This window comes from Pimephales promelas, chromosome 23 (genome assembly GCF_988280905.1).
Source record: "Pimephales promelas chromosome 23, fPimPro1.hap1.1, whole genome shotgun sequence".
In the NCBI taxonomy this organism is placed as follows: domain Eukaryota; kingdom Metazoa; phylum Chordata; class Actinopteri; order Cypriniformes; family Leuciscidae; genus Pimephales; species Pimephales promelas.
This window is the reverse complement of record NC_142791.1, coordinates 6,717,610-6,730,807: the sequence shown is the minus strand read 5'-3', so window position 1 is coordinate 6,730,807 and position 13,198 is coordinate 6,717,610. Positions and strand designations below refer to the sequence as shown.

General features: G+C 39.2%; 1 protein-coding gene across 4 annotated transcripts in view; it reads left to right on the top strand.

The window, feature by feature from the left end:
• The first annotated feature begins 1,944 nt into the window (after nucleotides 1-1,944).
• The window catches only part of tmtops3b (teleost multiple tissue opsin 3b), a 30,089-nt gene continuing 18,835 nt past the window's right edge, over nucleotides 1,945-13,198 (top strand). For 2 of the 4 annotated variants that reach the window (XR_016149449.1, XM_089126198.1), the window contains exons 1-4: nucleotides 1,955-2,445; nucleotides 3,092-3,420; nucleotides 4,447-4,677; nucleotides 4,759-4,933. Coding sequence is in view for 2 of the 4 variants with exons in the window: in XM_089126198.1 (XP_088982324.1) it covers nucleotides 2,061-2,445; nucleotides 3,092-3,420; nucleotides 4,447-4,677; nucleotides 4,759-4,933 (1,120 nt within the window). In the remaining 2 variants the exon portion in view is untranslated. Of the gene's footprint in view, nucleotides 2,446-3,091; nucleotides 3,421-4,446; nucleotides 4,678-4,758; nucleotides 7,446-13,198 lie in introns of those variants that run through there. The other 2 variants (XR_016149450.1, XM_039667490.2) reach the window with 2 other exon arrangements.

Sequence of the window (13,198 nt, the reverse complement as noted above, 5' to 3'; positions counted from 1 at the left end):
ATGTGACTATACATAAATATAAAATAAAAAAATCATTAAGAAATATTCACTTCTGTAACATTTAACATGGTTTGAGAATGAGAATCGTAATGAGAACTGAAGGCTTTTTAACTCTCTTGGGTTCAATCAGTGGTTTATAACCTCAACATTGGATTTTTTATTTATTTTTTACAGTGACTAGTACACTGTTATTGCTTTGTGTGCTTTTCTCTTTCCCATCATCCTCTCACATCCCCAGAGTGTGTTAATGAATGAGAAAATACAATTTGAGATGTTCTCAAAGCATTTACCCTAGTTCAATAAAGATTTAAACAAACACTATTAATGATCCTTTCATTTGATTTTACTCTTAGCATGCTATGAAGCTCATTTGTAACCCATTTTATTAACAGAATGTGACGGAAAGAAACAGGATTCAATCTGCAGGCCAGAATGTAAATTTAAAGGGATACTCCACCCAAAAATGAAACTTCTGTCATCATTTACTCACTCAAGTTGTTGTAAACCTGTATTGGTTTCTTTCTTCTGCTGAAAACAAAGGAAGAAATTTTTAAGAACGATTGGAATCAAAAAGTTGTTTGGCACCATTGACTTCCATAGTAAAAAAAAATTAATACTTTGGAAGTCAATGGTGCCAATCGTTAGAAAGAAACCCATACAGGTTTGCAACAACTTGAGGGTGAGTAAATGATGACAGAATTTTCATTTTTGGGTGAAGTATCCCTTTAAGCAATGGAAATTAGATTTAGAACGTAAATTAGTTTCATTTTGACTGAACAGTATGGAAAGCAGTCCTCATCTCACAGCAAAAATGGGTACATTATAGTGGACCAGATGGTGGAACTTTTCATTTCGGCCTGCTCACTATTCGATTATTGATGCCTTGGCACATTTTAAGTTCTCTTCCATCTGCCCTAATTTCCCTGCTCTCTTATGAAGTAAATAAATCAGGCTGATGCCTAACCGAGAGGACAACAGGGGCACATTAAATCTAAATCTGTCATGTAACATTCAACACATTTGAGAAACAACTGAGAAAAACTGCAGACTAAACGTTGTTGCAGTTTACTGAATTGCAGACTGACTGTTAAACTGTTTCATTCAGGTAATTACCAGTGCATAGTTTTTCCTCTAATAAATGGACTATGAAACTAAATATCCCAATGACAATGTCTGAAACCTTTAGAGGTGTGAGACATTCTCATGTCAGTCCTTATTAATAGTTCCCTTTTTAGACAGATATCAAAATACCCTAGACCTATATAGGTGCCATGAATGGGTATTGTGGCAAGCCATATTTACCTTTATTTCTTTAAACTAAGAATATTTTTATATTACTAGTATTTATTTTTTAAATAATTAATAAAATGCAATAGAAAATAGTGTATTTTTCAGTTTCACCAAATTAAACAAATCAAAATCTTCCAAAAGTTACTATCTTACCAGTAGGCTATCTAATAATAGCCTATTGAACACTGCAGGTAGGCTATTTATGACACTAATATATATCCAATTTGTTACTAGTCACATTTCTTATCTCACTAATTACATCAGCCCTTTTCCTCGTTAGCCTATGTGTAATGATTCAATGGCTGCCTATAGTTCAACTGCAAATCTTACTGTGTTTTAGGGTTAATGGAAATTTCTGTAAAATTATGGGATAATGATGTCCAGGCAGAAAATTAGCCTACCAGTTAGGCTACATTTTCCATTTATTCTTTTACAGTATAGAATTTAATTGTGAAATTCAACAATAAAAGGCCTGGTCACTACTGGATTTCTTACCAATAATTAAAAATATACTATAGTGACAATAAAAATATCTATTCGTTTTAACGAATAAATGGCTTGCCATAGCCTACTTTGAGATCCGCGCGCTTGAGTGGCGTTTATGCTGATATATAATAGATTAAAGACGGGAGGGTCGCGTTCTTCTTCTCCTGAGGAGGGGGGCACTAGAGGGGAGATAATGGGTCTACGGGGTACAACCTAAGAGTGCAACTTACTTTTCCATTCTTAAACTCCTTCATTCCAGCATACAGGTGTGCTCTATTCAATCTATGGTTACCGTCCGCTATTTTTTTTTATTGCTTAAACAAAACATTACATGTATGTTCTTCAGAGAGTCCTCAGAGAACGGCAGCCAGCTGGACACACCGACTCCAGATCAGCCCGGATTCAGCCGCACGGGACACACTGTAGTGGCAGTGTGTTTGGGAATAATCTTCGTTTTCGGTTTCCTAAATAACTTTCTTGTTCTTTTGGTCTTTGCCCGTTTCCATGTCCTGAGGACTCCTATAAATTTGATACTGCTGAACATCTGTGTGAGCGACATGCTTGTTTGTCTCTTTGGCACACCGTTAAGTTTCGCCGCGTCGGTTTACGGCCGGTGGCTGACGGGAGTTCCTGGTTGCAGGTGGTATGGTTTTGCCAATGCAATGTTCGGTAAGACTGAGTTTTAATAAACTAATATAATATTTTAGCATAGTGATGATAAAAAACCCTTATGATTAGGCTATCCTATCTGTAACTGCACGTTATCATATTGAAAATATGCAACGTGTCGGTTTATTTCAGCAGCTAGAATGCGGTTGAATAGTAGGCTAAGTCAGATGGGTTAATTACAAATAATTGGTTAATTGGAGTTTCCATCATTGATTGTTGTTATTATCCTGTTTATTAGCCTATACTGTGAAGTTGTTTTAAAACCGTATATGGTTTTAAAGGAATGGGCCTTCACCCAAAAATGTAAAATTCTGTCATTTTGCAAGATGTAAACAACACTGGTCCAGAAGCACATCCTGTTTCAACCATAAAATACATAAAATACAACCAACGGAACATATAAAACTTAATCAAAAAGTTAAACAAACATCTTTAAGATGTTTTCTTTACATGTGAAATAAAGAAAACAGTTACAAACTGAAACAGGAAGTGTTTCTGGACCAGTGTTTACATCTTGCAAAATGGTCTTGTCAATGGTGCACAACTGTTTGGTTACCCATATTCTTCTAAATATTTTATTTTATTAAACATTTAGTTGATTATCATATAGGCCTAATTGATTTGGCTCTTTATCCAACATCAACAGGTATTGTTTCACTGGTATCACTCGCTGTACTGTCATACGAGCGTTACAGCACCATCCTTTGCTGCACAAAAGTGGATGTGTCTGACTATAGGAAGGCCTGGCTCTTCATCACAGGCTGCTGGCTGTACTCTCTCGCGTGGACATCGCCGCCACTCTTCGGCTGGAGCAGTTACGGTCCTGAGGGTCCCGGCACCATCTGTTCAGTCCAGTGGAACCATCGCTCCCCAGAAACGACTTCTTACGTCATCTGCCTCTTTGTCTTTTGCCTGCTCCTGCCTCTTCTTCTCATGGTCTACTGCTACGGGAAGATCCTCATTTCTATTCATGGGGTGAGTGAAGTGTGAAAGAGGAAAAGGTTGAAAGAGAGAGAGTGGGAGTGGAAGCAGTGATTTTGATAAAGAGCTCTCTTCGAGTAGGACTTATCGATCTTTCTAGCCAAATGTTTGTTTGCCATGAATTAAGCATTTTTCATGCGACTGTCCGGAACCAAAGTCCTTTTCACAGGGTTAGTTCATCCAAAACTAAAACATTTGTGTCATCTTGACTTACCCTCATGTCATTCCAAACCCACAAGACTTTTTAAATGAAACCTGAGAAGTTTCTGTCCCACCAATGAAAGTCTACATAACCAAAACCTAAAAGATCCAAAAAGGCCATCATAAAATAAACCCATTTAAATTGAACGGTTTAATCAAAGTCTTTTGAGGAGATATGATTGCTTCATATGATAAACAGATTTAATTTAGGCTTTTATTCAAATATAAACACACTTATCGCATGTGTCATCACATCACATATTGTAAACAGGAGCTTATGCCTGTGTCATGCGTTGTTTGTGTCGATCATTATTTAGAGGTAAATAAAGCCTAAATTAAATCTGTTCATCATATAGTTATCATATCTTCACAACACTTGGATTAAACCACTTGATTCATAAAGATTCATTTTGCGACTCCTTTATGAATTTTTTTTGACTCTTCTAAGTTTTGGTTACCTGGACTTTCAATGGTGGGACAGAAACCCCTCTCTTAATTTGTGTTTCGAGGATTAACCAAAGGTTTATGTGCTTGGAATGACATGAGGGTTAAATTATGCCAGAATATGCCAGGATTTTTGGGTGAACTATCCCTTGAAATGGGTATGCACAGCTGGATCAGATTTGAGCATTTTAGCAAATTCTTGTCTGCCTTAACAAATGCAACAACAAAAATTGTAAATCAAAACATATGTAAAAAATAAAATGCTTTAAATTCTGTCATAAACACCATGTGGCATTTCAAACCAGACACAAATGTACAGCTTTATGCTGTTGTTCTTGAAAAGCAAACCTCAAAGCTTGTCTCCTCACCCCACAGGTTGCTAAGATCAATCAGACAGCTGCGCAGAGGAGGGAAACACATGTGCTGGTGATGGTGGTTTCCATGGTGTCCTGTTACCTGCTCTGTTGGATGCCGTATGGGGTCATGGCATTGCTTGGCACATTCAGCGTTGGCATGGTCAGCCCCACAGCCAGCGTTGTGTCGTCCATACTAGCAAAGAGCAGCACTGTTTTGAATCCCATCATCTACGTTCTGTTCAATAATCAGGTATGTGCTTCTTATAGGTGTATTTGTTTCCTCATTATCCTTATAGACTCGTATTACTATCAATTCGGAATTCATTGCCAGTTCTACAGGTGCTTTATGGCTTTAGTAAGATGTGGTCCAGAGCCTCCAGCCCATCTCACCCTTCACACAGAAGAAGGTGGTGCTCCTCAACAGGACTGCATCCCTATGGGGTCATATGGTGTTACTTCTCCACCTGAAAATCCCACAATGACCCAAAGGGCTTCACTACAGAGAGGTAATGAGACTTTGGTTCCTGTGGTACACTGTTCTCCCTAAAACTTCTGGAAATGAAAACACTATCCATGCAAAACCATATTAAGAGACAGGAAATACAATTTGTGGGTTTTTACTGCCATATAATGTGTGTTTTATAAGAAATATAGAAATAAGTTTTGTTTTTGTGCAACGTTGATATTATTTAATTTGTTTGAATTTCTTGTAAATGTTGCATGAAAGAAGTGCCACCAGGTGTCAGTATTTGTTCAAACGTGAAACAATGTTAACTTGTACTTGGCAGCATCTAAAGGTCATGTCTATGCTGTGCAAAGGTATGAAAAAATAGCAAAAAGTTTTAGGATATTTACTTCATACTATCTGAATCTTGTTTGAGTATATTGTTTTTGTCAAAAGTCAGTCAACCTAAGTTACCTATTTAATACAGGGATTGTGAATATATTCCAAGCAGTACCCATAATGTTACACCAGAGAGTATTTTAACTTGGCAAATTACTTTAATTAATCTAAAGGTCTGAATCTTTCATTTTTCGTTCCATTGCTTTCAGTCATCACATATCAACTTCTCAATGTTTTTAAAGGGGTCGTACTTAGTTTTCCCGAAAAACAAACAAACGAACAAAAAAATGATAAAATGGTGGATAACATCGTATCTATAATGCAGAAAAAAGTACAAAAAACATACCACTCTGAAACGTACTGTGAAATCTGTGCTTGCGAAGTCTGTGCATTTTGTATGATCCTCTTGTTAATTAACATTGTCAGGGTCTGAATCGGGCTTGAATTGAATTTAAATTTTAACTTGAATTTGAAATTGATGCCATATCCTTAATATTTACACTAGAGCAGAACTCGCAGTTATGGAGAGGCAAGTCATTTCCTGAACAATCTGTGCCAATCACGACACACTGGGCCAGCTAACCAATCACAGCTCATTCCGTATTTCGAAAGGAGGGGCTTCATCGAAACCTGGGGAGAGAGGTGCTGTAATAATGTAAAAAATACGTTTTTTGAACAATCAAGCATGTTCTAGTACACCCTAACACAATCTCAATACTTTGTAAAAGGGCATAATAGGATCCCTTTAAATGTATATCTGCCCCATGAACTTTAACATTAACAAATATGAGAAAATGTTGATGAAATATTTTTTAATGTTTTGGATTTTTTTTTATAGCAAACTAGTCAAAAATATTTATATTTTATTATTGAAAAAAAGGTTAAATTAGTCAAGCTAATTTATTGATAATGTGAATTTCTCAGCCTTGTGAACAATGATAATTGAGTCAGGTGTTCCTATCACGTACTCATCCTGCCCTATGAAAGAGTTTGTTACCACTGAATTTTGTGTAATGTAGCATGACCTGTAGCATGTAGCATGTAGAATTATATAGGCTCATTAGTCTGGAAAAGGTTAGAAGAGGATGTCTGAAGACTTGGGGCTTCATCAGTCGCAATTGAAGCAGATTAATCACAAATAGAAAAAATGTAGCACCAGTCATGCCTTGGCTGTCCTTTCAAAAATCAGTGTAAAGACATCATGTCAAAGGATTCTTTAAATGACAATGTAGCACGAGAGAGAAATGTATGAGTCTGCAGGCATTTGATTATATTTCTTCCAATTTTATAGCACATTGTCAGGATGTTTGTGATCTGAAACTTTAAAGAAAGTGGGTCATACAACTTGTCTGTTCCTAAACAAAGGAATAAATCACCATCAGAGTTGGTCCAAACAGAGAAAATTCCATATATTTGAATGGTCGGGTCAGAGTCCTGACCTCAATCTCATTTATATTCTGTGGCATGATTTCTATCCAAGGCCATTTGAGGCATCCCAAGATATCCCAAAATATTTATGATACAGCAGCTTGTGCAGAGGAAAGGACCAAAATACCTCATGTGCAAGTCACCAATAGGACTAATTTGATTGCAATTGTAGTGCCAAAATGAACTAAATATAAGTAATACTCACATTAAACTTTTGTGTCAAATTACAGAATTTAATTAAATATTGACTTAGATGGAAGCTATTAGACCACTCGCTGAGAGCCTGCTGACAGTAATCGAGACTATTTTAAAAGGTTCAGACTTTTTTTGAACTGCTCGTCAGGATAGATGGCGCAGGTTCTATGATTAGCCTTGGCTGATTAAGTTCACAGGATATATGTGAGGAAGTCTTTCATTAATAGTGCTCCTGGTTCTTATCACAGAATGACTGGCTCTGAAATTGGCTTGTACCTTACAGATATAGAACTGCATATCACATTCTCTAATTAGCCAGCCATCCAGTTGAGAAAAGGTCTTCAGCTCTGAAAATGGCAAGTTGATCTGAAAAACCCATCTGTGCTGACAAGGTTTGGTGAACTTAATTGTGTTGTTGTTGTTATTATTATTGACTTCATTTTATTATTGGTCAAACTTATTAACGTTAAATCTGAGGGGCTACTTCAAGGAAATACATTAGATCAAAGAGGTTCAGCTGACCAAGAATTGGTTTTATGCCCAGCTGCACTACTTCCTGAACTTCAGCCAGCTTCTTGTTTCCTGTCTACCATTATTGGCCAAATTGATTAATTCAGGTGTGTCTGATTATTGTTGCCATGACAACTGAGGTCAGGCACACCTGGATTAATCAATTTGGCCAATAATTGCAGACAGGAAACGAGGAGCTGGCTGAAGTTCAGGAAGTAGTGCAGCTGGGCATAAAGCCCATTGCTGACAAATGATTCAATTCTGTGTGGATCTCAGTTTTCAGTGACCGGTACATGCCTAGTGGCTGATCTGTCTGCAATTCCACAAACCTGGATGACCTTCTGAATGGATATAAGCAGGAGGCTTTTTTTAGAAATGAAAATGTAAAAGATAAAAAGATAAGTTGTAGGGAGTATAAGAACACGTAAAAGAACACTCAGGAGATCGAATGAGAAAAATGCGTCCTTGCGCCATAAAAGTCCAAACTTGGAGGGAATGAGAGGACTCTGGAGGAGGATGCAGAGTAGGCGGAGAGCAGAAAACATAAGGAGAGACCAAGGTGGTGATGATAGTGGGAGGAGCTAGGGAGGAATCAGGAGAAGGAGCAGCCAGGCTTGGACCCAAAGTGCAGCATGGATGATGGCCTACAGCAGAGTCGAAGTAGGGTGGAGACTCGGCAGACGACTCCAGGCCGATGGAAGTAGATCCCTTAGCACAGACAAAGAGCCTGCGAGACTGTGTGCCGTGGTGACGAGTCCGAGGTGGAGCCAGAGTGCCAGAGGACTGAGGTGGAGCTGGAGGGAAGGCTGAGCCAGATGGAGCTAAAGGGGTGGAGGGACAAAGCGTAGCTTAACATCTTTAAGTCCTAGTGGTGCAAACAGGGTAATATCTAACCAAGGGAGAGCCGGAGGGATGAGGGAGCCTTGTGAATCTGTAAGGACGATGATCTCACGTGGTGCCGAAGCAGGGAGGAACCAAGGCAGAGCCGACTGGTCAACGGGCCAACGGGCATCAGTGGCTAGAGATGGACTCGGGGGATCCTCTTTACTAGGTGGAGCTGGAGACCGGAAGACCAGAGGCAATTCCACACCGTAGAGTGGCATCAGAGGAGAAGCCGAAAGGCTGAAGGAAACGAGCAGAGGCGAGACTGAGGAATTGACTATTATTGGAAGAGGAGGTGAAAAATGGAGGCTGGGAGGGAACTCTGGAGACACAGGAGACTTTGAGCTGGGTGGAACCAGCGGGGGCATTGGAGACTTTAAGGGGGAAAGAACCAGCGGGATGGGAGATTCATGCAAACATCATCTTCAAAATAATATATTACAGAGGCCAGCTTCAGTTCACCCTCCCCCATTCCTTCGTACTCCACCAATACTCCCATAGTAGCACATGATGTTGCCGGCTCACGCACCTGGTCAGACATTTCATGAGGCTCACTCTGAGGCGATGGTTGGGTCAGTCCTTGTTACTGGTGCTGGCTCGGTCTCTAGCCATACAGTGGGGTGAAGGTTGGCTGGGCTCTGGTCCAGAGTGGGGACGTCCTCCTCTGGGCAGATGGTGATAGCCGATCCATTATTCACCAGCACCCACTGCACAAAAGCGGCGAAACCCTCTCAAGGACCGTTCCTTGGGAGGCGTGCCTTGGAGCTTTAGGCGCGTCAAATCCAGAGAGCAGTCCTTCTCCTCCAGACATAGTAGTTGGACAGTAGGTTGGTCCATTTTTTTAGAGGGAGAGGGAAAAACATTTCAGTGTGGCGTTCTCACACTGGCAGTTTAGTTCGGAACAGGGCACAGTTCGCAGGGCAAAAATTGCATATGTGAAACTGTCACGCGGATCCGGATACTGAACCCCGAGACCTCCTGAAGGAGATGGTCTGAGTTCGGCTGCACAAAAAAACTGTGGCATGATTCGCGTGAATGTGAAAACAACACGGACTCGGGTGCACGCTTTTTCACGAAGCAAACCTGCGCATGCGTTTTATCTGATTACGATGTATTTAGTTAAATAAAACACAAGTAAGGAAGGATATTGTTGATGATTTACCTTGGATACGAGCTAGTGTGAGCCTGCACTGTATTCGCACTTACCGAGTGCAATCAGCAAATGGTGTATTTGCCGCCATAATTAAATCCATAATTTGAGTGATTATGTGATCATATCCCCTGTATTCAACTCTGGACATCGTTATCCCGACACAAATCTAATGAACTTCATTGTCATTAATTATACAGGGCAAGGCAAAGGTTCACATGCATGATTACCAATAGACATTAATTTGGTCTGTCATGTCAGATAATCTATGGCAGTATTTCAATCTCAGCTCAGTGGTAAACACGGCTTCGGCAGGAGAATGATGCATGGACCTCTTATAATTACAAACCGCAACCCTGTGGTTTGATGAATAGGAGGTTCTTGTCTATATTTCTTTAAAAGGAGTTGGCTTGTGGATTCTCCCATTTGTATTCATGCTCAACTGCATTCCCTCTGTTCCAATTTCGATAGAATGACATCATCAAATCAAATGGCATCATCAAGCTGTCATTTCTGCTCTAGAGATCAGGCTTATCCTTGAAATCAGACTGTTTTCTGATCGATCAGGTGGAATGAGTGCCGAGCTCATACACACATCAGCGCTCAAACCTTGAGCCATTGCACAGAGTCTGAAAAATCTATAAATCACTGCAAGTCTTATAGAGGTGTCCTTGGATACCCAGTATGACTGGGATTCTATTTATGGAAGATATGGTGATATTACACAAGCCTATGCAGTAAAAATGTTGTTTGTGTGAATTATGCATGGATTGGTGTTTGGTTTGCTTTTATCACTACAGATGTTGTGTGGATTCACACTATTTGAAACCATAATCTCATTATTTTAAACCAGTTTGAGATTTTTTACAAGGAGTGTTTCTAGCCTTTAATTAGTAGGAAGGAAACCCATAAAAAAGTGTCCCCATATTTTGCACCTACTAACTCTCATTATTCGAGTATTAGTCGAGTATTAGTAGACTGGTAGGTGTTAGGATTAGATTAAGTTGACATGTTGCAAAGTTATAGTCAGTAGATTGTCTGTTGGAGTACCATCACAATAAAGAATTAGCAGATATTAAGCAGACAGTACACCAATACTCTAATGATCGTTAGTTGACATGTAGTTACTTATAGTTAATAGAATGTTTAAAAGGGACCATCAAAATAAATTGTTACCATACATTTTCTTTACCAGGAGTACAAACTGTGTTGCTTGTTCACAAGTTGCATGTGGAATAAAGAGCAGGTTCATTGCGTTGCATGACGTGATTGCTAAAATATTATCTTGGAAAGTCATTATCAAGTCGGTATACGATAATCACTATTGTCAGACATGCATGGGGCTCATGCGTGACACAATTTTAGTGACATATGCCTCTGAAAATCAGATATATTGCAATGTTTTCATTGCAATTCCAATTTAAGTGCATATTCCAATGTTTTTTTGTGCATAAGATGGCCATGCCACTTAATGCTATTACTGCTACTGAAAACGCCCCTGATTTTGACTGACTTTATTAAAAAGAAACCAGTTAAAAAAAAAACGTTTGAATCAGACAGCGTGGCTATGTTCATTGTGGCGTGCCAGAAGTGCTCACATACACTTCTCTTCTCTGTTGACTTGTTTATCTGTGCGAGGGCAAGACAATAAGACATCATTCACTTGAGATCACTGCAACTAACAACTATCCAATCAAATCCCAATGAACAAGACTCGCTCTACATTTTTCTTCATTTGTGAAGCCGCTTCACAATATACATAACAGTAAGGAAGAAAAGACTATCACAACTTCTGTTTCATGTCTACTTTAAACACTGTATGGACCTAGATAGAGTATTCCCAACATATTCAATTTACACAAAATAGTGTTGGCATATTTGCACTGATATTCCATGTAACTATATTTTGTACGCTTTTTTTCACCTTAGGGCTGTGCCTTAGTAAAAAAATAATAATAATTTAAATGGCGTGGCTACATTGGGGTGTCCTCCATATGTGCATTGTATGTGTGCGTATGTGTAAATCCCAAGATAAGAGTTTGAGACAGGAATCTGTACATTGCCAAGCTTTTAAAAGATGCATAAAGCAAACCCACAAACAACTAGGTTTGATTTTTTTTGTTTTTTCGTTTTTACAGAGCTTACATGCATTTTTAACCTGCTCTCCCCATTTATAAGAGAGAAGCCCTAGCTTTCAGATTCTCCTTATGGCCTGACTCAAAGCTTTTATGACACAGAATAAAATATGACTATATTGAATCTAAAGTGTAGAAGCACCCATTCATCAGCAAAAAAGTATATATATATATATGGGTTTTACCCATAACCTTTTAAAAGCCAATCCCCCCTGATTCCATGGCAACTAGTGATGATACAGGCTGTCAGCCCCACCTTTCCTCTGCACTCCATCAACACCCGCAGCACACGCACACCAAAACAGATGGGAACGTCACGCTTAAATCTGCTCCAGCACACTGCCGTACTGTAAATATAAACACAGACCTGCAAATATACTTTCTAGTATCTGCAGGTTTCCCAGTGTTATGTAAGAAGTCCATAGAACTTGATAGTTCCCACAGTATAGCCGCCGTCCGCCGATAAAATTATTTGAAGAATTTGGTGCTCACTAAGCCGTGCATTTCCTTTAAAGCTACACTGTGTGATTTTTACCCCCATCTAGGGGTGAAAAGGTATATGAGCATCCAGTGAATATTAGTTTGTGTTCCTCTCAATTCCGATTTCGTTTTAACTCCTACGGTGGCCATTGTAGTCCAAGATTAACATGGCTTCCAGTTCGACCTCATCCATGAGTGTTAACTCAAACGTAAACGCGGAAGGCGAAGCTTGAATTAATGGGTATGTCCCTCTTTGGCTAATGAACTTTGGCTAATGAACCCCTTACCCGTATGTATTTTTAATGGCATATTATACACTCACGAGAATACTTTATTACTTGAAGGAAGTAAATATACATTAATGAGCACATATGTTTTTGAAAGAACTAAGTGTTTTTAGCTAAGAATAAACTAAAAGAGTTACACAGTGTAGCTTTAAAGAGTCCAGGTTGACTGTGGTGGAGTTAGAGTGAACCACGCATGACAGCACAAAGCAGGGGCTGCCCGGCCATAGATGCAATTCAGCCTAGACTCAACTTTGTCTGGTCTCCCTCCGTTCATTATTTTCATTTACCGGTGCAGCACCGAGCACAATTTCCTGAGTGCTGCTCTCGAAATCAGATTTTCAGCACTGAGCTGTCCATAATAACTTTACTCCTCCATCTCATTTCCTTTCTTCCGTATCTACACATATATCCATCCCACATCACTCTTCCATATCAGTCAGTTTGTGCTTCTCATCAGGCACCATCTGGTGCCACAACCAGGTGATGTCACATCCTCTCCACCACATGCAATGCTATTTTGATCACAAGACTGTTAATGAATGCAAAGTCTTTAGCACCTTTCCCAGGGGCAAATAATCCCATCTCACTGGGTTTATTGGGAACCAAAGCCCAGTTCATTCAAAATTAATTTCAGGTTATGAAATATTAATGTAGGACTTGATGGCCTTAGTGATGATGTAACCACCCCAGATTTGCCCAAGGAGCTTATTGAGGCACATTTTGAATTCTTGAAGTGACCGCCCTGTATGCTTGAATCAGTGTATGAGTTTTCCTATATTTTGAAATCAATGAATCACATTTGTTTTTATGTTTTTTTTCTTTAGTATATGACAGCCAAAAACAATTAAAGCTATTTTCTG